General features: G+C 45.3%; 1 protein-coding gene and 1 long non-coding RNA gene across 2 annotated transcripts in view; one reads left to right on the forward strand and one right to left on the reverse strand.

Annotated features, from left to right (window-relative positions):
* The window catches only part of esyt2a (extended synaptotagmin-like protein 2a), a 186,687-nt gene that overhangs the window by 141,531 nt on the left and 17,347 nt on the right, over positions 1–27,809 (reverse strand). Inside the window, exons 3-6 of the mRNA XM_034182715.1 lie at positions 26,588–26,629; positions 18,654–18,788; positions 10,282–10,358; positions 9,367–9,439 (exon numbers count right to left, since the gene is read on the reverse strand). Coding sequence (XP_034038606.1) covers positions 9,367–9,439; positions 10,282–10,358; positions 18,654–18,788; positions 26,588–26,629 — 327 coding nt within the window. The remainder of the gene's footprint in view (positions 1–9,366; positions 9,440–10,281; positions 10,359–18,653; positions 18,789–26,587; positions 26,630–27,809) is intronic.
* Positions 9,955–27,343, forward strand: LOC117521421. The gene is made up of 4 exons (XR_004563936.1): positions 9,955–9,967; positions 21,188–21,195; positions 26,768–26,772; positions 27,273–27,343. It is a non-coding gene; the product is annotated as an uncharacterized LOC117521421 (long non-coding RNA).

Raw genomic sequence — 27,809 nt, forward strand, 5'->3', positions numbered from 1 at the left:
GTGTTGACTCATTTAACTAACATATTCCCATGCTGTAACCAGGTTTCTGTTAGGCAGAATAAACATATGGAGATCAATTATTATATCATTTACCAACAGGGACTTAGAAGAGAGAGACCTAATGTTTAATAGACCACATTTAACTGTTTTAGTCTGTGGTGCAGTTGAAGGTGCTATATTATTTTTTTTTTGAATGTTTATGCTTAAATCGATTTTGCTGGTTATTGGTTAGTCTGGGAGCAGGCACCGTCTCTACGGGGATGGGGTAATGAGGGGATGGCAGGGGGGAGAAGCTGCAGAGAGGTGTAAGACTACAACTCTGCTTCCTGGTCCCAACCTGGATAGTCACGGTTTGGGAGGATTTAAGAAAATTGGCAGATTCTAGAAATGAGAGCTGCTCCATCAAAGTGGGATGGATGCCCTCTCTCCTAACAAGACCAGGTTTTCCCAGAAGCTTTGCCAATTATCTATGAAGCCCACCTCATTTTTTGGACACCACTCAGACAGCCAGCAATTCAAGGAGAACATGCGGCTAAACATGTCACTCCCGGTCTGATTGGGGAGGGGCCCAGAGAAAACTACAGAGTCCGACATTGTTTTTGCAAAGTTACACACCGATTTAATGTTAATTTTAGTGACCTCCGATTGGCGTAACCGGGTGTCATTACTGCCGACGTGAATTACAATCTTACCAAATTGCGCTTAGCCTTAACCAGCAGTTTCAAATTTCCTTCAATGTCGCCTGCTCTGGCCCCCGGAAGACAATTGACTATGGTTGCTGGTGTCGCTAACTTCACATTTCTCAAACAGAGTCGCCAATAACCAGAGTTTGATCCTCGCGGGTTGTGTCGTCGAGTGGGGAAAAAACGGTTAGAAATGTGAACGGGTTGGCGGTGTACACGGGGCTTCTGTTTAGGGCTACGCTTCCTCCTCACAGTCACCCAGTCAGCCTGCTTTCCCGCTGCTCGGGATCTGCCAGGAGGGGGAACTAACGGCGGCTAAGCTACCTTGGTCCGCACCGACTACAGGGGGCCTGGCTAGCTGTAGAATTTTCCACGGTGCGGAGCCGAGTCTCCAATTCCGCCCAGCCTGGCCTACAAAGCTACGAATAAGCTACACTTATTACAAGTACATTACTGCTAAGGAGGCCGAGGAATAACTAACATTTCACACCCAGAGCAGAAAAGTGCGGGAGAGACAGGAGAAGCCGCCATGCTAAATCGCTAAGAGCTAGTAGCTACGCTAAGCTAGCGGATTCCTAAAAACACGCAAAGTGAATAATGTGTAAATAATTTAGAGGTGATTCTCAGACAGGAGTGCTTTAGTTAAGGCACGTAAAGATTACACTGGGAAACAAATCGTAATCTAGATAACCAGATCAATCTAACTGCGCAGATTAACAGCTAACAGATACAGAAAAACACCGCTGTGCTCCGGAACAGGAAGTGATACAATACCGCAGTGAGAGCCAACCACCAGCAATGATGCGGTTTTTAATGCAGTGCTGCCTGAGGGATCGAAGGTCACGGGCATTCAATGTTGGTTTTCAGCCTTGCCGCTTACAAGTAGAAAGTTCTCCAGATTCTCTGAATCTTCTGATCATATTATGGACTGTAGATGATGGAATCCCAATTTCCTTACAATTGGCGTTGAGAAACGTTCTTAAACTGATGGACTATTTGTTCACGCAAGTTGTTCACAAAGTGGTGATCCCTCTCCCCATCTTTGCTTGTGAATGGCTGAGCCTTGTGGGGATGCTGCTTTTATACCCAGTTATGGACACTCACCTGTTTCCAATTAGCCTGTTCACCTGTGGAATGTTTCCAAATGGGTTGTTCTTTGAGCATTCATCAACTTTCCCAGTCTTTTGTCACCCCCGTCCCAGCTTTTTTGAAATGTGTTGCAGGCATACCATTTCAAAATGAGCAAATATTTGCACAAAAACAAAAAAGTCTATCAGTTATGAACATTAATATAGGTTGAACAGGATTTGCAAGTCATTGTATTCTGTTTTTAATTTACATTTCACACAACGTCCCAACTTCACTTGGAACTGGAGTTTTTTATATACATATATACACATTTACATACAGTGGGAAAATAAGTATTTGACCCTCTGTCAGTTTTGCAGGTTTCCCACCTACAAAGAATGGAGAGGTCTGTATTTTTTTTATTGTAGGTACACTTCGACTGTGAGAGATAGAATCTAAAAAAAAAAAAAAAAAACTCCAGTAAATCACGTTATGATTTTTAAATAATTAATTGCATTTTATTGCATAAATAAGTATTTGATCCCCTAGAAAAACAGAGCTGCCATTACAGAGGTCAGACGTTTCCTGTAGTTCTTGACCAAGATTTCCCACACTGCAACAGGGATTTTGGTCCAGTCCTCCATACAGATCTTCTCCAATCTTTCAGGTTTAGAGTTTCAGCTCCCGCCACAGATTTTCTATCGAGTTCAGGTCTGGAGACTGGCCAGGCCACTCCAGGACCTTGAAATGCTTCTTACGGAGCCCCTCCTTAGTTGCCCTGGCTGTGTGTTTGGGTCATTGTCATGCTGGAAGACCCAGCCATGACCCATCCTCCTTCAATACGGTGCAGCCGTCCTGTCCCCTTTGCAGAAGAGCACCCCCAGAGTATGATGTTTCCACCCCCATGCTTCACTGAAATACTTACTTACATAAATACATACAAAATACATACTTCCACAGAAAACACCGCCGTGTTGATAAACATTCGTAAGATTCAGGCGGTTTTCAATGGCTTTCAGTTGAGTGAGTAATCCGAGAAATTGTTTAACAGCTGGGCATGTTCAACTTGTCCTGTGAGACTTCCAACAGAGGTGTTTTGCTGTGGCGCCCGCGCGATGAGCAGCTGGGTGGCGACGCGAGAATCCGTCCGCACGTCTTCATTACAAAATCTCCTTTAACAGTATGTCCGGATAAACTGCTGATCCCCAACCTCTTCTGAAACTTCTCTACGTTATCTCACGACGTCCTGGTCAACAGAGGCTTAAATTTGGAAGTTTTCAGCTCGAAACAGGCTGACGACGGCGGCTCGGGGAGCGGTGTCCGGCTCCGTGGCAGTCCTTAAAGCGACAGTAACACTCCATAATCTCTCATCAGCCGTTAAAATTTTCACCGAAAACCGTCTGAATTTCTCGAATGGTGTCCACTTGGATGTGCCTTACAGTTTCAGAAAAAATTTTGATCAAGCAAAGCGCCAGTCTCTCAGGAAGAAGTCAGACAAGGAATTTCGACGAGGGGGGTGCACCAGTGCTCACTCAAAGCCTGCCCACAGGCGAATGACGCAACTGACAGGCATGAAAAACTCACGCATGCACACGAGGGTCAAGCCTGTCTGACGCAATCACACGTGATTCAAATCCATATAGTTTTTGAAAAAATAAAAAGGTTGGTTTCTTTCTAATAGACCTCGTATATGTGTGTGTGTGGTGTGTGGTCTGACCTAGCTCAAAATAGGTCAGACTATACCTTGGCTATTCCAAGGGCTATTCCACAGGGTGGTGTTCTACTACGATCCAAAAAAGTGCAAAACAGATGATAAACGGCTTAATTGGCTTGCCTCCCAACAAGCTGGCTTATGAACCTGGCAACCTGCCTGAAAATCAAAGAAAGGAGCTGCACCCTCAGCCCGACATGATGGAAAACTGTAACAATGCTGCTTCAGCTTAAAATTTTTACCCCAATGGAGCACGATCAAACAAGCTTCAAGGCACAGTCACAACGAATACCCAGTTTAAAGAAGTTCAAATATGACTGAAGCCGTAAAGACTACGCATACCCTGAAGTTATCACATAGTATCAATCATTTTGAAAAGCGGGATGAAATTTTTGAGCCAATTCAAAAACTGGTTCAAATTTCAAATTTGGTGCCAATGATGGCCGTAACTACTACATGTACCAGGTTTTGTTCAAGACTGACCAAGATGGCTCAAGAAGTTACTACGATCTGGTCTGATTTGCTATTCGGGATTAAATGGGAAGGAACGGCACTCTATGGAATTGTCCCTTAAGGTACAAACCAGTCTGGGCTATAACAGTTCAGTCCACATTAAAACCGCTTGTATTTTTCATAAAGTAGTGTGCAATTTCAATATAAAAGTATTTACAGAGATCAAACTAATCAACCTAATTAATGCTCCAGAGGAAGTGATGAGGAGCAAGGGTCTTCCAATTCTGTTTGCTCTTGTTGGTCTTCTGCGGATTAATAATTAAAATAAACTTCCTGAGCAATAAGGCAGGTCTTCCTGCAACCGAACATTTTAATTATTCATTTGCTGCAATTACACAAGAACTGCTTATAAATGAATGAATGAATTTATTCGCCACACAGACTCAACAATGACAAAAAACTGAGAAACAAAATAATTCTACAGTGAACATATGTGACCGAAAGGGTGTGGGCAGAAGCAATGCTTATAAACACCCACCCCTTATACATACATACATACATACTAGGGTTGAGCCAGATACTCGTTTCAGACGATTGGCCAGTCACACACAGCGCCTGCCCCTCCCTACACAGACACGTCTCACTGGAGCTTCCCGCGCACACACAGACAGGATCTCTCTCTGTTCTTGGCTTGATTCTACCTCACGTTGCTCTCTCAGTACTCCTTAAGTTTTCTTCAGCTCGCCTCTTTTTCAGTTTGTATGGTATTTAAACTTACTTGGTGAACTTGTTTCGTATCGTACACGGTACTTTTGACAAGAAAGAGCTGAAAACGACTCACGTTGCGTCGGTCACTGCCTCCACTCCGGTCGGGTTTATTTATTAATTGTTTAACTGTTTGCTTGCTCTTCGTTTGGTTGGGTGATATAAAATCAGTTGGAAAACTTTGTTCCTACTGAATGCGGTGTTTCTGAAAAGAATACAATGAACAAGGCTGACATTATTTCCCTGTTGCCATCACTGGATGTTTGCATGAATCACCAAGTTCACATCCATCCATCCATCCATCCATCCATTTTCTTCCGCTTTATCCGGAGTCGGGTCGTGGGGGCAGCAGCTCGAGCAAAGCCGCCCAGACCTCCCGATCCACACACATCTCCCCCAGCTCCTTCGGTGGAACCCCAAGGTGTTCCCAAGCAAGTCGAGAGACATCGTCCCTCCAGCGTGTCCTGGGTCTTCCCCGGGGCCTCCTCCCAATGGGACGTGCCCGAGCCACCTTAACTGGCTCCTTTCGATGTGGAGGAGCAGCGGCTCAACTCCGAGCTCCTCCCGAGTGACCGAGCTCCTCACCCTATCTCTAAGGGAGCGCCCAGCCACCCTGCGGAGGAAACTCATCTCGGCCGCTTGTACTTGCGATCTCATTCTTTCAGTCATGAGCCAAATCTCATGGCCATAGGTGAGGATCGGAACGTAGATCGATTGGTAAATCGAGAGCTTTCCCCCCCTACTCAGCTCTCTCTTCACCACGACGGTCCGATACAGCGACCGCATCACTGCAGATGCTGCACCGAGCCGTCTATCGATCTCACGCTCCATCTGTCCCTCACTCGTGAACAAGACCCCGAGATACTTAAACTCCTCCACTTGAGGCAAGGACACTCCACCGACCTGAAGAGGGCAAAGCACCTTTTTCCGGTCGAGAACCATGGCCTCGGATTTGGAGGTGCTGATCTTCATCCCGGACGCTTCACACTCTGCTGCAAACCGCCCCAGTGCATGCTGAAGGTCCTGAATTGACGAAGCCAACAGACCACATCATCCGCAAACAGCAGAGACGAGATTCTGTGGTTCCCAAACCAGACCCCCTCTACACCCTGGCTGCGCCTAGAAATTCTGTCCATAAAAATAATGAACAGAACCGGTGACAAAGGGCAGCCCTGGTGAAGGCCAACGTGCACTGGAAACTGGTTTGACTTGCTACCGGCAATGCGAACCAAACTCCTGCTGCAGTCGTACAGGGACCGGATAGCCTTTAGCAAAGGACCCCAGACCCGGTACTCCCGGAGCACCCCCCACACGGTGCCCCGAGGGACACGGTCGAACGCCTTCTCCAGATCCACAAAGCACATGTGGACTGGTTGGGCGAACTCCCATGAACCCTCGAGCACCCGATGGAGCTTGTAGAGCTGGTCCAGTGTGCCACGACCAGGACGAAAACCCCACTGCTCCTCCTGAATCCGAGGTTTGACTATCGGTCGAATTCTCCTCTCCAGTACTCTGGAATAGACCTAACCAGGGAGGCTGAGGAGTGTGATCCCCCTGTAGTTGGAACACACCCTCCAGTCCCCCTTCTTAAACAGAGGGACCACCAACCCGGTCTGCCAGTCCAGAGGCACTGCCCCCAACCGCCACGCGATGTTGCAGAGGTGTGTCAGCCAGGACAGTCCCACAACATCCAGAGACTTAAGGTACTCAGGACGGATTTCATCCACCCCAGGAGCCTTGCCACCGAGGAGCTTTCTAACCAGCTCGGTGACTTCGGCCTGGGTAATGGATGAGTCTGCCTCTGAGTCCCCAGTCTCTGCTTCCTCTTCGGAAGACATGACGATGGGATTGAGGAGATCCTCGAAGTATTCCTTCCACCACCTGACAACATCCCCAGTCAGGGTCAACAGCTCCCCACCCGCACCGTAGACAGTGCTGGTGGAGAGCTGTTTCCGCCTCCTGAGGCGTCGGACGGTTTGCCAGAATTTCTTCGAGGCCGACCGACAGTCCTCTTCCATGCCTTCCCCGAACTCCTCCCAGACCTGAGTTTTTGCCTCTGCGACCACATGGGCTGCGGCACGCTTGGCCTGCCGGTACCCGTCAGCTGCCTCCAGGGTCCCACCTACCAACAAAGACAAGTCGGACTCCTTCTTCACACAGATCATTAAAAAATAAACAGTCTTACAGACCACTTACACATACTGTATAGCTGAACACACAAAGTAGCCTATATTAATATTTTTTATTATATATGACTGCATGCAGTATCTGACGCTTTCTCACTGCAGTTCATAAAAATAAATTGGTCAGTTGAACAACCTCTCTCTCTCTCACACACACACACACACACAGTCACTCAGTCACACACACAGACACACATACACCTTAACCAATAATGATTAACTTTGTGTGCAAAAAATGCCAAGAATGTTAGGTAGCAAAAATAAATAAATAATAATAAAATAATCACAGTTTTTAATCATAAAATTTTAAAAAAGAAAGTTGTGTTGAGTATGACAACTCTTGTTCATGCATACTTAGTAGTTCATAATTTCCTACAACACTGAATGTCAATTCTGAGGCTGTTCTGTTAATATTCATTCATAGACTTAAGAATATTCATGTTCTGAGTTCATAAAAAACTTGTTCAGTAAATAGTTCTCTTACTTTTGTGATCAAAAACATTGATTTGAATCTCAATTTTGAGGCTGTTCTGTAAATAATTTTCAAACAAACAATAAATATAGCAACTTCTGGTCAATGCATATCAATTTCAGCCTTAAAATAATGTACAGATTTAAGGCCCAGCCATTTTGGGTTAAAAATGCGCACTTAAGATTTAGGCCACACCCACTACGAGTACAGATACAGATCATTTAGATGGTTGAACAGATACAGATAGTGGTGTACTTGCTCATCCCTAATACATACCCACACATACGAGGTTGTTTCCGTGTTGGAAAGCATTCGGAAGATTCAGATGGCTTTCGATGGCTTTTCAGTCGAGTGAGTATCCGAGAAATTGTCTAACAGCTGGGCATGTCACAACTTGTCCTGTGAGACTTCCAACACGGACGTGCTTTTTGTTGCGCGCCATTGTGGCTCCGTCCCGACGCGCAAATTCCTCTGCACGTGTTTCATTACAAAATCTCCTGTAACAGTGGAATGTGCCGCAAAAATGCTGATGTCCAACTCTTCTGCAATTTCTCTGGTAGTCAGACGACGTCCCGGATCAACACAGCCTTCACTTTGGAAATGATGTGGTTGTTTCAACCTGTCGATGGCCGCTCGGAGCGCGGAGCGCCCTCCACCGCTGTGGGCCGTCTTTAATCCGGTCGTAACGCTCCTTAATCTGTGTGACGCCCAGAGTATCCTCACCGAAAGCCGTCTGGATCTTCCGAATGGTTTCCACCATCAAGTTTCTGGAAAAATTTGATTCAGCGCTGCTCCAATCGCTCAGCCATTTCCCTGACAATGAAAATCCGACGAGAGGGGTGGACCAGTGCTCACTCAAAGCCTGCCCACAGGCAAATGACGCAACCGACAGGCGTGAAAAAACTCATGCATGCGCACGAAGGTTCAAGCTTGGCTGATGCAAGTGCACATGATTCAAATACATATAGTTTTTTAAAAAAATAAAAAGGTCGGATAGTTTTCTAACAGACCTCGTATACGCAAACTTCCAACAGCAAATGCCAGCACAGACAGTAGAAAATGAATCAATAAAAAAAAAAAAAAAACAGCCAGACAAACACACTGCACAATGCCCAAAAACAGAAACAAAAAAATCTATAAACCTAGTTCATCATATTATAAGAAGCTATGAAATTGTTCTTATAGAGCCTTTTAAAGCTGACTAATGTTCCAGATAATTTGATGTTATCAGGACAATTATTCCAAATATTAACACCTTTAACAGAAATGCAATGACTTTTTACAGTAGTTCAAATGTTTGACATCACAAATAATAACACTGCTCTGAAATTGTAACTGGATTTTAAACAGATCCTGGTCATATGAGGAAAAAGTTTGTTTTTGATTTTATACATGATTTGAATTGTTGCATACTCAACCAAGTCCCAGAATTTTAACATACGTAAACTGAAATAATGGGTTTGTTGGTTCACGGTAGGGTTTGTTCCTAATAATTATTATGGCTTTCTTTTGTAGGAAAAATATTGGTTTTGTGTTAGTTTTGTATGCATTTCCCCAAACGTAAAGCAATGGGTCATATATGGAACAAGTAATGAATGATATGAAATAGTTAATGAATGTTGAGAGAGGAAGTCTTTTGCTTTATACAGGATTGCAATGGCTTCAGACACTTTAGATTTAACATAATTGATATGAGTTTTCCAGCTTAATTTGTCATCAATAAAAACACCAAGAAATTTTGTTTCAGTTACAAGTTCAATTTCAGTATCAGTATTGTGTAATAATACATTTCTGCTTAAATTCCTGGGCTTATTTCCAAATATAATACACTTAGTTTTACCAAAATGGAGCGATAATTTGTTTGTTTAGAAGACAAACTGGCACTGCACAGGAATATGACATGGCAGCTCTGTCATTACCGCAGAGATATTCTTCACTTGATTTGCCCCTCGACAAAATTACACAACACATAGAAGATAAGAACATTCAAAAGTGCACAAAATGTGCTGTAAGCCCAAACCGATGTCATACCTGTATACATTTGATTCCAGCTCTACAGTAGTATTTCTTGATGTCCACATCGATCTGTGTATTCCCTACAAAGCTAAAAAGACCAACAAAAGCAACAAATTACCAAATTAATATGGTGTAAAGGAAGAAATCAATTAAACATAAAAAAAAAAAAAACGCTACTAATACGAGTACTTTAGGGCTCCTTCACACATAGTATGAATAAGTACAAATCAGGACGAATCACGGCAGAACAGCTCACATGAGCTAACCACGAAAACATTGAGCTGACGGGCAGGCGTGAACAAACCTTCTACGACGGAGTCACGCATGTGACGGTGTCGTGTGAGCAGGAACACAGTGCAAGCAGCTGGGACATGGTGCACCACATCACGCTACTGATGTGGAGAAAAATAAGATAAAAACCAGCTGTATAATTAGTGAATATCACTGGGTTGATATAAATAATAAATAAAAGGGGATGCAATACAGAACCCCGCCATTAAATAACCCTGGTTAAATTAAAAAATAAATGCCACTCACGGGATTCAAACCTGTAAGCTCTGATTACCAGACGGAAACTTTAACATTGCGCTACAATGACTGTCTTAAAACAGTGTGTGTCACCTGGAATTTGGCCGACACCTGCTGCGAGAGGGTTCGATGGGCTCTCACAGTGCACACTGTCTTTCAGCCGCTGGTGTGCGCAAATAGTTGTAGCAACAGGTGTAAGAGGTGTTGGAGACAGCTACGATTTTACACGTATTGCATACAATTCCTGCTTCATATGTGTGAAGGGGCCCTTAATTTTGTGTAGAAGCAGTTTGTAGCCAACACAAACTCAATTTTTTTTCCTTTTTTAATTTTCGTTTTAGGAAATGACATCTTGGTCACTGTGCCAGAAAAGTCAATAAAAGAGTTTGTGAATGTGATTACCTGATCTGCAGATCCATAATGACCTGCCTCTGGTCCACATTCTCTGTGTAAACTTTCACCCCGTTCACTCTGACAGGCTGCAGACACAAAAACCAAGTTTACTTAAACAAAAGCCACAAACTAATCTGCAGCTAATCTGAGAATTTCTTTTTATTTATGGCATACCCACATGATTTGGAAAATACTACTTTGACACATGCCAAATCTGACCTACAATGTTCCTGGTAATATCAATAGTGAAGGTTAGCAGTTAGCAAGCTGTAAAAATAAAAAGGGGGTGTGCACATTCTAACTACCAGGTTACTGTGGACTTTATTTATTGGTTCTGCTGTGGAAAGCTTTAGCTGACCTGAAAATAATACTCTAAAATGTGTTTTAAAAGACTGAAGAGAAGCTGAGTGTCTAACATCAGCAGTCAAATTATTTCAGAGAAAGGGACAAAGTTTGATAAAATTTTGTAGCCTACTGACTTCGTTTTAAGCCTACATGTTGAGAATGCAAAGCATGAGAACAAGGGCGTAATTTAGAACTAGAAATTGGGGGGGATAAAGTGCGAGGCCCGCAGGGCCGAACCCCATAGGCCAGGGGTTGCTTTAGGCCCCCAGAAGCCAACGGTTTCTAGATAAGCTCAGATGCATTCTGAGCATCCAGATCAGTAATTTTAATGTATTGAGAAGACCATAAAGTGGACACCATTTGACTTATGCAATTTGAAACTGTGGATATAAGTACTTTATTCTGAGAATAGCCAGCATTGATTTTATTAACATCCTGGTATAAATAAGGTATCACCACATGTGTAGAACTCAAAAAGAATGATAGGTTGAGTTTTCATTTTAAAAAACAACTACAATGTGGTAAATTGTATTCATAAATATGAAAGAACAGGCTCTTAATAATTAACTATCGCATACTGTATTTTTTTTCCTCAAGATTTGTTTTTGCATAAGTTTGAAAAAACAACAGATCACAAGTTTAGGATAAATTACTTGTCATGAATTTAATTTTCGAAGTGGCACTAATGACAACACTCATACTGAACTTAATTTTGCTTGCATAGACTGATTTTGGAGATCAAGCAATAATTGCAGATGGGCTTTCTGAGGTCCCAGATAGCTTTTCTGATTTCCTTTTCTAACTTTCAGAATTTAGTAAATTAGCATATGGTCCATTGATACTTATGTGTAGACACTAGCCCCTAGAGGCAACTATTTTTTGGTTTCAAATCTGGGCAAATGCAGTCCCAGAAAATTCCAAATGGGACAAACACGAAACAGGTGTTGTAAACAAGTCAATGCTGCTAAAAATACAAACTTGCAGAAACAAAGATACTATTCTGACATGGTTTTGCACATAAGACTGACACGGTTTGCACATAAGACTGGCATAGCATGTTTCAAGTACACACATATATGTCAGAGGGGGGGGGGGGGGACAGAATATGGTTTGTTGAAAAGGTGGGGGGGACATGTCCCCCCTATCCCCCACCAAATTGCGCCCACGCATGAGAAGGTACTTAAGGCTCCACCAATTCTGCGGGATAAGAAGTTGGCCACACTAACTACACAACCCTAAAGAAAAATGTCACATGTACAGGCCTAATACTAGACTAATCTCCAAGCCCTAGTGAGAATTCCAGCAGCTGCATTTTGAGCCATTTAAAGATACAGTGTACTAGTATACAGAACCCAGGAAATAAGAAACTGGAATAATCAATTCTGAATGAAACAAAAGCATAAATTAGTGTCTCTGAGTCAGCCATAAAGAGGACTGGATGTATCAAACATATATTTCATCTCGGGCTGCAACAATGATTTTCTTATCAGTTAAGTGATTTCATTTCATTTCATTTATTTATTTATACAGAAAAAGGTTAAAAAGCACAACTGCACATTACCCCAGGCCTGACTCAGTAACACTGAGTTACAGCAGGTTCCTGTTTTACACACAAACAAACATTTCATTCAATCATTTGGCCAATAGACCTAACATGTACAGCACACATTCATAAAGTGATCAGTCAAGTAGGAAAGGTAGGTCGGTGGTTACACGAGTAACTATTCATTAAATCGTCTCTAAGTTTTTTTAAATAGTATCTCTGAGCTGATTGATCTAGTGCCCAGAGGGATATCATTCCACACCTTAGTGTAGATGTAGAAGAATGATCTTTGTCCATAGGTGTTTTTATAAGAAGGGACTTGGAGCTGTTCCGCCGATGTTGATCTGGTTGTTGGGAAAGTGTAGGAACACGGACCCACAACAGGGGGCGCAAATGAACGGACAATGGAGTAAGTCAAATAACAACGTTTTACTGTTGTGAATGTGCACAACGAATACAACCAATCACAGAAATGGACAACAGTCAATTCACAAAAGTGTCGTGTGGGCAGGCTCGAAGATAGGAGACGCCTCTCCAAGGTAAGACCGGAACCACACGGCTTCCTCCGCCACAGGACCCCGGGAATACTGGAGCCGCCAAGTCCCGAACTCCCAGGTGGCCACTGCCTCCGCGTGTCGGACCTGGTACTGCTGGCGAGGAAACAAAGTACAGTCAGATGGGGGCGCGTTTGCACCCAGGACTCCGAACAGCAGGAAAGTTACCTCCACCTCTCGTTGGAACAGTAATCCAAACAACTAGCTCAATCCAAAAAAGATACACTCTGTTAGCGTCAATACGTTACCTCTCCGGTAAAAACGATATCTCTGCAATGAGGTGGAGATGCCGTCCTGCTGATATACCCCACTGATGATTGCCGTCAGCTGTCTCAGGTGATGGGTGACAGCTGTCACCGAGGCTGCTCCCGTGAGGCGGCGGCGCCCTCTGGTGCCTGGAGCCCGCACTCCAGGCAGGGCGCCCTCTGGTGGTGGTGGGCCAGCAGTACCTCCTCTTCAGCGGCCCACACAACAGGACCCCCCCCTCAACGGGCGCCTCCTGGCGCCCGACCGGGCTTGTCCGGGTGGCGACGGTAGAAGTCGGCCAGGAGGGCCGGGTCCAGGATGAAGCTCCTCTTCACCCAGGAGCGTTCTTCAGGGCCGTACCCCTCCCAGTCCACCAGATATTGAAAGCCCCGGCCCATCCGTCGGACGTCCAACAACCGGCGCACTGTCCAAGCCGGCTCGCCATCGATGATCCGGGCAGGAGGTGGCGCCGGACCGGGTGTACAGAGGGGCGAGGTGTGATGGGGCTCGATTTTGGACACATGGAATACTGGATGGATCCGCAGTGAGGCTGGAAGCCGAAGCCTCACTGCGGCGGGATTGATGACCTTGAGAATCTTAAACGGACCTATGTACCTGTCTTGCAGTTTTGGGGAGGCCACTTGCAGTGGAATGTCCTTGGTGGACAACCACACTTCCTGCCCGGGGCGATACGTAGGGGCCGGGGTCCGCCGCCGGTCTGCATGGGTCTTCGCCCTCATCCGGGCCCTCAACAAAGCAGAACGGGCGGCACGCCACACCCGACGGCACTTCCGCAGGTGGGCCTGGACCGAGGGCACACCGACCTCTCCCTCAACCACCGGGAATAATGGGGGCTGATACCCCAAACACACCTCAAAGGGGGAGAGGCCGGTGGCTGATGACACTTGACTGTTGTGGGCGTACTCAATCCAGGCCAGATGAGTACTCCAGGCCGCCGGGTGCGCGGCTGTCACACAACGTAGCGTTTGCTCCATTTCTTGATTGGCCCGCTCTGCTTGCCCGTTGGTCTGGGGGTGATACCCGGATGAGAGACTGACCGTGGCCCCCAGTTCCCGGCAAAAGCTCCTCCAGACATGCAAGGAGAACTGGGGACCGCGATCGGAGACGATGTCTGATGGTATTCCATGCAGGCGGACGACGTGGTGGACCAGGAGGTCCGCTGTCTCCTGGGCCGTTGGGAGCTTCGGGAGGGCCACGAAGTGGGCCGCCTTGGAGAATCGGTCCACTATCGTGAGGATGACGGTGTTTCCCTGGGACAGCGGGAGGCCCGTGACAAAATCCAGGCCGATGTGGGACCAGGGGCGATGAGGCACGGCCTTGCCCCTGGCGCAGGTGGTACAGGCCTGGATATAGTCCCGGACGTCGGCCTCCAGGGACGCCCACCAGAAGCGCTGCCGGACAACTGCCACGGTTCTTCGCACCCCTGGATGACAGGAGAGCTTAGAGCCGTGACAGAAGTCCAGGACTGCAGCCCTTGCCTCTGGTGGGACGTAAAGTCTGTTCTTTGGTCCAGTCCCGGGGTCCGGGCTTCGTGCCAGGGCCTCCCGGACGGTTCTCTCTACGTCCCAGGTGAGGGTGGCCACGATAGTGGACTCCGGGATGATGGGTTCCGGTGGATCCGACAACTCCGTTTTGACCTCGTCTTCGTGTACCCGGGACAAGGCATCCGACTTCTGGTTCTTGGTCCTGGGCCGGTAGGTGATGCGGAAGTCAAAACAGCCGAAGAACAGTGACCAGCGGGCTTGCCTGGGATTCAGCCGCTTGGCGGTCCTGATATATTCCAGGTTCCGGTGGTCAGTGAAAACCGTGAATGGCACGGACGTTCCCTCCAACAGATGTCTCCACTCTTCAAGAGCCTCTTTCACCGCAAGGAGTTCTCGGTTGCCGACGTCATAGTTCCGTTCAGCCGGGGTCAACCTGCGGGAAAAATAGGCACACGGGTGAAGGACCTTATTGGTCTTCCCACTCTGGGACAGCACAGCTCCTATCCCTGAGTCCGAGGCGTCCACTTCAACCACTAACTGGCGACTAGGATCGGGCTGCACCAGAACGGGTGCAGACGAGAAGCGCCGTTTCAACTCCTTGAACGCGGCATCGCAACGATCCGACCAGGTGAAGGGGACTTTTGGTGAGGTCAGGGCTGTCAGGGGGCTAACAACCTGACTGTAGCCCTTAATAAACCTCCTGTAGAAATTCGCAAAGCCGAGGAACTGTTGCAGCTTCCTACGGCTTGTGGGTTGGGGCCAGTCTCTCACCGCCGCAACCTTGGTCGGATCAGGAGCGACGGAGTTGGGGGAGATGATGAACCCCAGGAAGGACAAAGAGGTGCGGTGAAACTCACACTTCTCGCCCTTAACAAACAGCCGGTTCTCCAATAACCGCTGCAGGACCTGACGTACATGTCGGACATGGGTCTCAGGATCCGGAGAAAAGATGAGTATGTTGTCTAAATACACGAAGACGAATCGGTGCAGGAAGTCCCGCAAGACATCATTAACCAATGCTTGGAACGTCGCAGGAGCATTTGTAAGACCGAACGGCATGACCAGGTACTCAAAATGACCTAACGGGGTGTTAAATGCCGTCTTCCACTCGTCTCCCTTCCGGATCCGAACCAGGTGATACGCATTCCTAAGATCAAGCTTGGTGAATATCTTGGCTCCATGCAGGGGCGTGAACACCGAATCCAACAAGGGTAAGGGGTATCGGTTACGAACCGTGATTTCGTTCAGCCCCCTGTAATCGATGCATGGACGTAATCCGCCATCCTTTTTCCCCACAAAAAAGAAACCCGCACCCATCGGGGAGGTGGAATTCCGGATCAACCCGGCAGCCAAAGAGTCCCGGATGTAGGTCTCCATTGATTCGCGTTCAGGTCGTGAGAGGTTGTACAGCCTACTGGACGGGAACTCAACACCTGGAACCAAATCAATGGCACAATCATACGGGCGGTGCGGGGGAAGGGTGAGTGCCAGATCCTTGCTGAACACCTCCGCAAGGTCATGGTACTGCACCGGCACCGTCCCTAGATTGGGCGGGGCTCTGACCTCCTCCCTGGCCTGGGAACCGGGAGGAACCGAGGAACCTAAACATACCCGATGGCAGGTCTCGCTCCACTGAACCACTACCCCGGACGGCCAATCGATCCGGGGATTGTGTTTCAACATCCAGGGAAAACCTAAAATCACACGGGAGGTGGCAGGAGTCACGAAAAACTCGATTTCCTCCCGGTGATTCCCCGACACCACCAGAGTTACTGGTGGTGTCTTGTGAGTTATTGGAGGGAGTAGGGAGCCATCTAGCGCCCGTACCTGCACAGGCGAGGTAAGCGCCACCAGAGGGAGCCCTATCTCCCTAGCCCATTTGCTATCTAGCAAATTCCCTTCTGAGCCAGTGTCCACCAGTGCTGGGGCCTTCAGGGTTAAATCCTCATAAAGGATTGTAACTGGGAGTCGTGTGGCGATGTGGGTGTGTCCCACGTGAACGTCTCGGCCCACCCCTAGCCCAGTTTCTAGGGGCGGGCGTTGGTGTTTTAACCGCTCGGGGCAGTCCCTTACTTGATGCTCAATCGAGCCACAAACAAAACACGCCCCGCGGGCCAGCCTCCTTTGTGTGACCGGTGCCCTAAATGTTGCCCTACTCGTGTCCATAGCTTCGTCAGCAGGGGGGGCTGTAACCGCACGGAGCGCAGGGGCCGTGGAGCGTGGGGAGGGCGGAACGCGGTCGGAACCGGAAGGGAGAGGGACGACGCGTGCCTGGCCACGCCCTTCGTCTCGTTCCCGACGGCGCTCATTTAACCGATTGTCTAAACGTATAACAAGATCGATAAGCCCATCTAAATCCCGCGGTTCGTCCTTAGCCACCAGGTGCTCCTTGAGGACCAATGACAGTCCGTTTACGAAGGCGGCGCGGAGGGCAGCGCTATTCCAGCCGGACCTCGCAGCCGCGATGCGGAAGTCGACTGCATAGGCAGCTGCGCTCCGGCGCCCCTGTCTCATTGACAGCAGCACGGCTGAAGCGGTCTCTCCTCTATTAGGGTGATCGAACACCGTTCTGAGCTCCCTCACAAACCCATCATATGTCAGAAGGAGCCGTGAACTTTGCTCCCAGAGCGCTGTAGCCCAAGCGCGTGCCTCACCACGAAGCAGATTTATCACATAAGCTACTTTGCTAGCGTCAGTCGCGTACATGACGGGACGCTGTGCGAAGACGAGCGAACACTGCATAAGAAAATCCGCGCACGTCTCCACACAGCCTCCGTACGGCTCTGGGGGGCTTATGTATGCTTCAGGGGAAGGTGGGAGGGGTCGTTGGACAACCAGTGGAACGTCGTTGTTACGCACAGGTTCTACGGGAGGGAGAGCCGCAGCGGTGCCCGGAGGGCGCGCTTCCACCTGCGCGGCGAGAGCCTCCACCCTGCGGTTCAGGAGGACGTTCTGCTCGGTCATCAAATCTAACCGAGTCGTGAAAGCGGTGAGGATCCGCTGCAACTCACCGATTACCCCTCCTGCGGACGCCTGTGCGCCTTGTTCTTCCATTGGCCGTTCAACAGCCGGTTGACGCCCCTCGGGATCCATGACGCTGGCCGAGATATCCTGTTGGGAAAGTGTAGGAACACGGACCCACAACAGGGGGCGCAAATTAACGGACAATGGAGTAAGTCAAATAACAACGTTTTACTGTTGTGAATGTGCACAACGAATACAACCAATCACAGAAATGGACAACAGTCAATTCACAAAAGTGTCGTGTGGGCAGGCTCGAAGATAGGAGACGCCTCTCCAAGGTAAGACCGGAACCACACGGCTTCCTCCGCCACAGGACCCCGGGAATACTGGAGCAGCCAAGTCCCGAACTCCCAGGTGGCCACTGCCTCCGCGTGTCGGACCTGGTACTGCTGGCGGGGAAACAAAGTACAGTCAGATGGGGGCGCGTTTGCACCCAGGACTCCGAACAGCAGGAAAGTTACCTCCACCTCTCGTTGGAACAGTAATCCAAACAACTAGCTCAATCCAAAAAAGATACACTCTGTTAGCGTCAATACGTTACCTCTCCGGTAAAAATGATATCTCGGCAATGAGGTGGAGATGCCGTCCTGCTGATATACCCCACTGATGATTGCCGTCAGCTGTCTCAGGTGATGGGTGACAGCTGTCACCGAGGCTGCTCCCGTGAGGCGGCGGCGCCCTCTGGTGCCTGGAGCCCGCACTCCAGGCAGGGCGCCCTCTGGTGGTGGTGGGCCAGCAGTACCTCCTCTTCAGCGGCCCACACAACACTGGTGCTCCTTTGAGAGTTTGTAGTTGGAACTAGAGCCAACAGAGCTGGTGGGAGGTTGAAGTTTTTTTTCTCAATTCATCAATTACTTGCTTGGTCCATATGTCACAAAATTTTGAAAAACATTGACCAACGTCTTCCAGAGCCCAGGATGATGCCTTTAGCTGTGTTATTTTTTCTACAACCCAGTTATATTCAGTTTACCGCAGGACAGGAGCACAGACACCAGAAATTATTGACATTTAAGAAGCTGCAAAAGAGATTTTTTTTAATTGACTCACAATAAGTCATTGATAATCAGAATAGTTGAATGTTAAATTAATAGCCACTTAATAATGGATTAATTGTTAACTGCTGGCCAAAGTTGTGGTTGGCCGATCTAATATTTTCATTGTTACCTTGTTCCCCATGTCAATCTTGGTGAAGCAGAAGGAGCTGAGGTACGGGTTGGCGCCCTGCACCGCCGGCTCGATCGTGTCTCTGAAAACTTTTTCCACAAACTGGCAGATGAACGGCCACATCTGCTTCACCGTCTGAGGAAAAGTCAAAGACAGAAGGATGGTGATTGCTTGGTGGAACAGTTCTGAGATACTTAAACCGTGTTGTAACAGCAGGGAAACATTCCTACCAAAACTTAATGCTCACTGACAACCACACCTGCTCCTAATCCACCATCAATCAAACATCCACTGACTGTCCAGCAAGTGGCAAACATATCTTTGGAATACATTACGTTTTGGATTGATCTGGTGAAACGTTCACCAGATATGAATGAGTTTATCATAACGTATGTGCCCTTTCATTCTGGCGATTTATAAGATGGATGAACAAACTGGAGGAGATGGACTCATCTGTACGTTTATTCACTCACCACATTTTACTGCCACTTCAGAACACGGTGCATTTGGCTTATAAAACATCTCTTTATAGTGCTCATCCAGTCAGATCTGGTTTGACTCCACACAACCATCACAGACAAATACAGCGAGAGAAAACGTCACCGCCTCAGGTTTCACCAATCCAAAAACCATTTGTCTTTATAGAGTGTGCCTGGAAGTCGAGATGCTCTTTCCATATCCTCATCATGTTGGTCCACAGGGAGGGTTGAGGTCCAGCCAAGCTCCAGCTACAGATCCTATATTTATATGCACATGCCTGCCTCTGCTACCTGATCAGGTTTAATGTGGCGCAAATCAGGAGGTGAGGGTAGAAAAGGGGTACATAGGGCAAAAAAAAATAAAATAAAATACTGGCACACTGAAACATTTTTGTACTACCTCACAAGGTTGTGCTACATCTGAATGTGTGTTTGTGTTAGCAGGACTACTCAAAAGTGTCAGAACATGTGGTGGACATGTGGGGACATTTTTTGTTCAGGTCCAGGTCCAAAGTGATGACTTTCTGTAGTGCTGTGACCCAGGGTGTCCATCCAGATTGTTATGAGAAAAGCAAGCAAGCTACCTGTCTGTGTCCTTGGATAAGACACTTAACCTACAGTGTCTCTATCCACAGAGCTGTATATGGCTACTAGCCTCAGCTGGGAGGTAACCTGTGTTGGATTGGCATCCCGTCCAGGGGGTGTCATAGACTCCCCAAGGCCTTTATAGGACTTACGTCTCAAGGAAAGGAAAATACTGATCCCAACGAATAAAAAAAATATAAATCTGGAAAATTTAGATTAATGAACATGAACAACTTTGTGTGGATTTGGCAAAATATCACTACCCTGTGGTTTGCAATACATATTCAGAGAGGAACCATCTCCATCGTCACAGAATATCCTTTATGTACTCAAAAGAGCTAAACACACACATCAAGAACTGTTCGAGCTGAGTGGAGGCATGAGTTCTCCTGAATGAACATTAAAATCGAGGCTTTCAACGACTTCCTGGACTCGGCCCTCAGAAGTATCTGTTCGCAACAAAAGTGTCAAAGTTGTAGACATTCGTGGGGGGCGCTAGCAAGCAGCCAATGGAGTAAGACGCGTTTTGGGGAGCTCCACCGAACCTTTTTATTAAATTTCTTTTTGGTGCTGACTTAATCTCAAACAGGTGCAAGCTCGATGATTTAGTCGCTTGTGCATGTTTTTTTTGAGACTGATGGCAACCGACCTGCGTAACTTTGCTTACAAACCTAAAGGAAAGTCAACCCGAGCAGCGGCTAAAGCTAACTCCGAGGCCGCACAGACTAATAAGGCGAAACAGAAACCATGGCTGACGTTAAGGCAGAAATCCTCGCAGCAATAAGAGGAGATATTTCGGAGTTACTCAATTCGGAGCTGAGAGGTATGCTGACTACCCAATTTGAGGAAATGAAAAATGAGATAAAAGCTGTGAAAACCGAAGTCGTCTGTAACATAGCATTGCTGCGCTCTGACCTGGACTCGGTGAGAGGAAAAGTTACAGACATGGAGCAAAGCCTGACAATGTGCTCCAACGACGTAGTGAACCTGTAGTCCACGATCAACACTCTCAAGACCGAGGTGAAACATTTGCAAGAGAAGTGTATTGACATGGAAGTAAGGATGAGACGCTCAAATATTCGTATACTGAACGTCCCGGAGGAGAACGAATCGTCCCCGTCTTCTGTCACGCGGCTCCTAAAAGAAGCTTTCAACATGGACCGGGAGGTTTTGATTGACTGGTCATACCGTACCCCACAGTTTCAACGTCAGACAGGCGGCGCTCTCAAATTTCGCCAGGCATCTATCTCTATCTTCCCGGATTATCCTCCCAGCATGGCCCGGGCAAGATCCGCTTTCAACGATGTGAAGCAGCTGCTGAAGGGTCGAACTGGAGTCCGATATGGAGTCTTCCACCCTGCGAAGTTCCGCATCTCATACAACGGGACCGAAAAAGTCTTTTTAGATCCAAAGACCGCGATGGCCTTTGTTCAGAAGAACATTATTGCCACAGATGCTGCGACTACAGAGGAAGACTAGTTTTGTTTTCATTTTATGGTCAGTGGTGAGTGAGTAAGTGGACATTTCTTTTCCAAAAAAAAAAAACATTGGCTACCAATATAATAAGGCAAAAGCTATTATATTACTAAAAACTTATTCTTGAATATGTTTGCACCTGTTGGGCTATAGTTATTCATGTACATGGACATATTGAACACCTTTTAAAGGTGATGTTTGGTGGAGTACCGTGCTTGGAGTCCCCAGGAATAAGCACATATGTGTGGATTTAAACATGTAGGGTTTGGGTTTCACCACGTTCTTAGAATTGGTGATAAAGGGAGGGTTGTAACTGCACCAGTACCAAAATATGTATTTTTCTTGTTTTTTCTTTTTTTTTTTCTGAAATCTGTGTCTTCTTGCCAAAGCATGACTTTATACTATTTCACTAAAGATTGAACATGGTTGATAAAGGTCAGATGAAGAAAAGCGCTTTGGGTTGCCAAGTTAACCTTATAAAATGGAATGTTAAATCCTTAAATCATCCTGTGAAATATAAGAAGGTACTTACTCATCTTAACAGGCTTAATGTAAATATTGCTTTCCTCCAGGAAACACACTTGCTTATAGCAGATCATTCCAGACTACAGGGAGGGTGGATAGGACAATCATTTCACTCCAGTTTTAATAGCAAATCCAGAGGCACAGCCATCCTAATTCATAAAAATATCCCATTTACCCTGTCTAAAACCATAACAGATTCCCACGGTAGATTTGTTATAGTTACAGGAAAGTTATATGAAACACCTGTCATTTTAGCAAACCTCTATGCACCTAACTGGGACGATCATTCATTTTTTGCCAATTTTTTTCACAGCTGCCTGATATGGACTCCCATCACATCTTATATTAGCAGGAGATTTCAACTGTTGTCTTTCCACTTTGGACCGCAGCTCAACCAACACTTTACACTTAACTAAAGCTGCTCAGGTAGTTCAACTCTTTCTTCGTACATTTGGTATTTGCGATGCCTGGCGTTTTCTAAACCTTACATCTAGGTCATACTCCTTTTTTTCTGCTGTTCATAAAACATATTCACGAATAGACTATTTTTTATAGATAAGAACCTTATACCCCTCATTACCCAATGTGATTATAACGCAATTGTTATCTCATATCATGCCCCATTGTCTTTCACATTAGAAATACCTGTTTCGCAAGCCTCTTACCACCCCTGGCGCCTGAATAATCAATGGCTTGCAGATGATTTCGTAGAATTGATCTCATCTGAAATAACATCATTTTTGGAATATAACAGAACACCAGGTATGTCAATCTCGACAGTATGGGAAACATTGAAAGCTTACATGCGAGGACAAATTATATCATACTGTGCCCAAAAAATAAAGAGCATCATAAAAACCTAAAGAGACTAACAGAAGACATTCTAAATTTAGACATACAGATAGCTAACGCCCCTTCGCAGAACTTATTAAAGCAACGAATAATGCTGCAAACTGAATTTAACCTTTTGTCAACCAAACATACCATTTATTTAATAAACAGATCACGACATAAAAGCTATGAGTATGGTGAAAAGATCGGTCGCATTCTCGCACAGCAATTACGTCAAAAAACTGCATCTCAGTGTATTCCTGAAATAAAAGGCGAATTTAATATAAAACATACAAATCATTCTCAAATTAATCAGAACTTCTACAAGTTTTACTCTAAATTATATACTTCAGAGTCCTTAAAAGACCCAAGTTTATTCAAGTCTTTCTTTGATCATTTAAATGTACCAACTATTGATGAGCAGGGAGCAGCCACTTTAGACAAGCCATTTACAGAATCAGAACTCATTTCAGCTGTGAATTCTATGCAAAATGGCAAAAGTCCAGGCCCCGATGGATTCTCCAGTGAATTTTTTAAAACCTTCAGTAAGCAGCTAGCCCCAATTTTGCTGTCTGTGTACCAGGAAGCATTTATATCTGGCAAGCTTCCTCAGACTATGCGCCAAGCAACAATCACTCTTATTCTTAAAAAGCATAAGAACCCATTAGAGTGTAGCTCCTATCGACCCATTTCTTTGTTAAACGTAGACAGTAAACGTCTAGCAAAAATGCTTGCCCAACGCCTGGAAAATATGATACCGATGTTAATCCCAGACGACCAGGCAGGATTTATTAAAAATCGTCAATTATCTTCCAACATACGCAGGCTTTTAAATGTTCTTTATGACCCCACTCCATCTAAGTCAACAGAGGTGATAATTGCATTTGACGCCGAAAAGGCATTTGACCGGGTGGAATGGGACTACCTTTTCTACACTTTGAGTCGCATTGGCTTTGGACAGAAGTTTATCCACTGGATTGAAATTCTTTACTCACCCCCTATGGCAGCAGTTCGTACTAATAATAATATCTCAAAATTTTTTCAGCTCCAGCGTGGCACTAGACAGGGCTGCCCTCTGTCCCCCCTTCTTTTTGCTTTAACAATAGAACCTCTGGCCATAGCTCTTCGTGGTAGTAATGATATAAAAGGAGTGGTAAGAGGTGGCATTGAAAACAGAGTATCGCAATATACTGATGATATGCTTTTGTATCTAAACGACCCAGCTGTAACTTTACCAAAAGCATTAGAACTGCTTAAATCGTATGGAAAAAGTTCAGGTTATAAAATAAACTTGCAGAAAAGTGAACTCATGCCAGTTGGTTCTACTTGTCAGCTGGCTCCGCTCCACTCATTATCTCTTCCAATCAGAATAAGTCAGTATAGAATTAAGTACTTAGGTATATGGGTGACTCAGCGGTTTAAAGACCTGTACCAAGCAAACTTTCTTCCGCTTTTGAATAGCCTAAAAAAAGACCTGGATCGCTGGAATCTGATACCACTTTCTTTAGGAGGCAGAATAAATGTTGTGAAAATGAATGTTATGCCACGTTTTTTGTTTCTTTTCCAATGTATCCCCCTTTTCCTAACAAAATCTTTTTTTTCCTCAATTAACAAGCTTATATCTACTTTTATTTGGAACAAAAAGAGCCCCAGAATAAAAAAAGAAACATTACGACGTCACCATTCGCTTGGTGGGCTGTCCTTGCCCAATTTTCAGTATTACTACTGGGCTGCTAATATAAAAAATGTATTGCATTGGATTCATGTACCTCAGGGTGACTGCGGTCCAAAGTGATTACAACTCGAACATGCTTCGTGTTTACCTGTCTCTCTAAATGCAATAGCATGTTCAAAGTTACCCCCTCCAGAACCTCTGTCTCTATACAGTAATAACCCAGTAGAGAGACATACAATAAAAATATGGAACCAGTTTCGTCGTGCATTTTCTTTGACAGACATGTTAAAAGACGCTCCATTAGTAAGGAATAATATGTTCAAACCCTCGCTTACAGATAAAGCTTTTGAACTCTGGGTTGATAATGGAGTAAAGAGGGTTAAAAATCTGTATCTGAATGGTACTTTTGTGACTTTTGAGTACTTAGTAACACAGTACGGTATTCCTCGCTCACATTTTTTTTAGATATCTCCAGCTCCGTAGTCTTATTTCAACTAATTTCAAATGCTTCCCATCACTTCCAGTAGAATCTCTACCAGATAAAATCTTCAGGATGTCCCCTTGGCTCAAAGAAACTATTGGCAAAATATACTCACTAATTAGCTCAGATAATCTAAAACCCTTGGACGTATTGAAATCTAAGTGGGAAGAGGAACTAAATACAGTAATCTCCGATGGCTGGCAAGATGCGCTTGATGCTATACACTTATCCACAATTTGTCAAAGACACAGGGTTATTCAATTTAAAGTAGTCCATCGCTTACACTGGTCTAAGGCCAAACTTGCTCAAATACAATATAATTTGGATGATACATGCGACCGTTGCCGCTCAGAGTCTGGCACTCTATCTAACCCATATGTTCTGGAGTTGCTCAAAGCTGACTGTATTTTGGAAATCAATCTTTAAGTTCCTCTCACTTGTGTCAAAAACTCACATTGAACCATCTGCTGTCACTGTAATCTTTGGGGTGACATCACCCAAACTGAGACTAAATGCTGGGAGTAAAACAATGATTGCGTTTGCAACTCTGTTGGCAAAACGATTAATTCTTTCAAAATGGAAGGATAAATCTAAGCCCACATTTAAACATTGGGTTGCCGATCTCATGTATCATCTGACCTTGGAACGCATCCGTTACTCTCTACAGGGCAACTCAAAAAAATTTATAACTATTTGACAACCAGTCCTGAGGGTAGTTGGAGAAATGGACCCTGTTTTGATTGTTTGATGGTTGGGTTGTGTCAGTTGTTGTAACCGGAATCTTTCTTGTGTTGTTGTCAAGAAGAAGGATGTCTCATTGAACTCTTGAAATAACCAGGACTTCAATGTTGATTTTTATTTATTTACTTTATCTTTCCCCCCCCCCCCCATCTTTCTATTTGCCTGTTTACTTATTTGTTTTCATAATTATTTAGTGTATTTATTTATTTATTTTGCTTTGGTCTGTCTGCTGTCCTATGGAAGATCAGTATATGTATATGTGTATTTTTGTTGTTGTTGTTGTTGTCTGATTGTAAATTACTGGTGCAGTGGGGAGGGGGGCTGTTCTTTTGTTCTCTTGTTTTTGTTCATTATTAGTAAAATACAATAAAAAGAATAAAAAAAAAAAAAAAAGTTGTAGACATTCACTGGTCTCAGCAGCAATGTTCACATCTCAGAGTCCTTGGCCTTTGAGATGTGGAGATAGCTGGAAAGAGTTTATGGAGACATGACGTCACTGGACAGATGCATTTGGCAATGTCGATACTTTTGAGGGAGAATCACGGTCCAAGCCTTTCGGATCCTGGTGCTTCCTGTCCTATAATATGGTGATTTGGATTTGGTAACAAGTTGCCTTTGAGGATCTTTGGGTACCAGCAGAATGACTGTGTATCAAACAAGGTGGATACTTGGGGAGACTCAAAGGAGGAGGATCACTTGCATTGTGAGAGAACATCAGCTTTGACTTTTTTGCCCACGTTGTATGTTTGTCTGTGCATGATCAAGCACACAGGTGTCTCGGTGTTGAGGAGCCAAGAACACACCCATGTTTCACATGGCTGCAGCAGACAGATGGCTACCTTTGAGAGGTAAGGATGGACTGCTTCTTTACCTAGGTGGTTGCCACCCAGGACACAAGCCGGGTGATGGTGTTGTCCAACATTTTTAAGTGAGCAAAAGTAGGCGGAGAATTGCTGAGCCGTTTCAAAACCAAGAAACCAAATCCGTCAGATCAATCGCCACATCAAATCAACTATTTGCACCAGACATAAAATGAAAGAAAGCGCGGTTTAGTTCAGCGACACAACAAAGGTCACAGAGGTTGGCAGTAAGTGTGCGGGATGACAGACAAGTTTCTTAACGTGTTATTTTCTGCGTTTACCTTGTTCAGCCACTCCACTCGCTCCACATCTGGATAATGAACCTGGAATAGGAAGATAAATATTAGCACCGTTTTTCCCCAGACGTCAACATCGAAATCAACAGTTCTTTCATTTTCAATACCGGCTTAACTGTGGGGGGGGGGGGGCTGGAGCCTAACCCAGCAGTCAGAGGGCGTGAGGAGAGGTGGACAAGACGTCAGTCGATCACACGGCACAAAGTCAACCATTTTACTTAGACATCTCCTTCACCAGTGGGTAAAACAGTTTCTGAAATTCTGTAATTTAATTACACAATTCAAAATGGCAAAAATAATCATGGGTTGAAGCAGAAGAGTAAATATCTGTCACCATGTCCTTCGCTCTGCCAGGTGTCCAAGTGTTCAACAACAATAATTTATTTGTCTTGTAAATTCTGGTCAGAATATATATTTTAAAGTGCTTATCCACAAATAACAGTACACTAAAATCAATAACAAGAAATATATGTATTACACACACAGAGCAGCTCCACGAAAAATGGGAAATGACCAGGCAAAAATGATTTTCTGTTACAGATTCTGCAAAAGGGTGCAACTTGTTTATAAAATCATCCATTTTACAATACAAGTTGAAATTCAATAGGAAATATCCCTTTCCCACATGAATTTTGACTGTCAAATTCATTCATTCATTCATTTTCAACAGCTTATTCGGGTCTGGGTCGCGGTGGCAGCAAAGCAAGCAGCTCATCCCACACTTCCCTATCCATGGCCAAGTCCCTCGGTGATAGGATGGTGGTAGCTCACAGGTGCCTGCCTGCGAGCTTCCCCCAGCCTGGCACCAGGAGGAGGCCCCAGTCTCCCCAACCCGGGCAAGGTGACTCCATCCTTAACCGTTTCAATCATAAAGGGTTTTGAAGATCACTCTTTGTCTGTCTCCTCACCTCACCTTGACTGACAGTTTTTGCTACATTTTTACATCTGATTTTTGGTTTGACACATGTTCTTATTACATGTCATGGCATGTAGGAGGACTGGAAACAGTTTTCTCAGATTTCCTAAAACTTTTAAATCCAGAAAAGCATGAAAGAGTGTAACGTGATGCAAAATCATCAATAACTGGATTATTTCATCTTTTCCTAAGCAAATCAATAAAGGTTTTCAGAAAATCTGTCTTTTTATCTGCAAGTCATGTTAATAAATCAGATGTAACATTCATCACATGGAATTTTCACAACCCTGA

The sequence above is a fragment of the Thalassophryne amazonica genome, chromosome 12 (assembly GCF_902500255.1).
Source record: "Thalassophryne amazonica chromosome 12, fThaAma1.1, whole genome shotgun sequence".
Classification (NCBI taxonomy): domain Eukaryota; kingdom Metazoa; phylum Chordata; class Actinopteri; order Batrachoidiformes; family Batrachoididae; genus Thalassophryne; species Thalassophryne amazonica.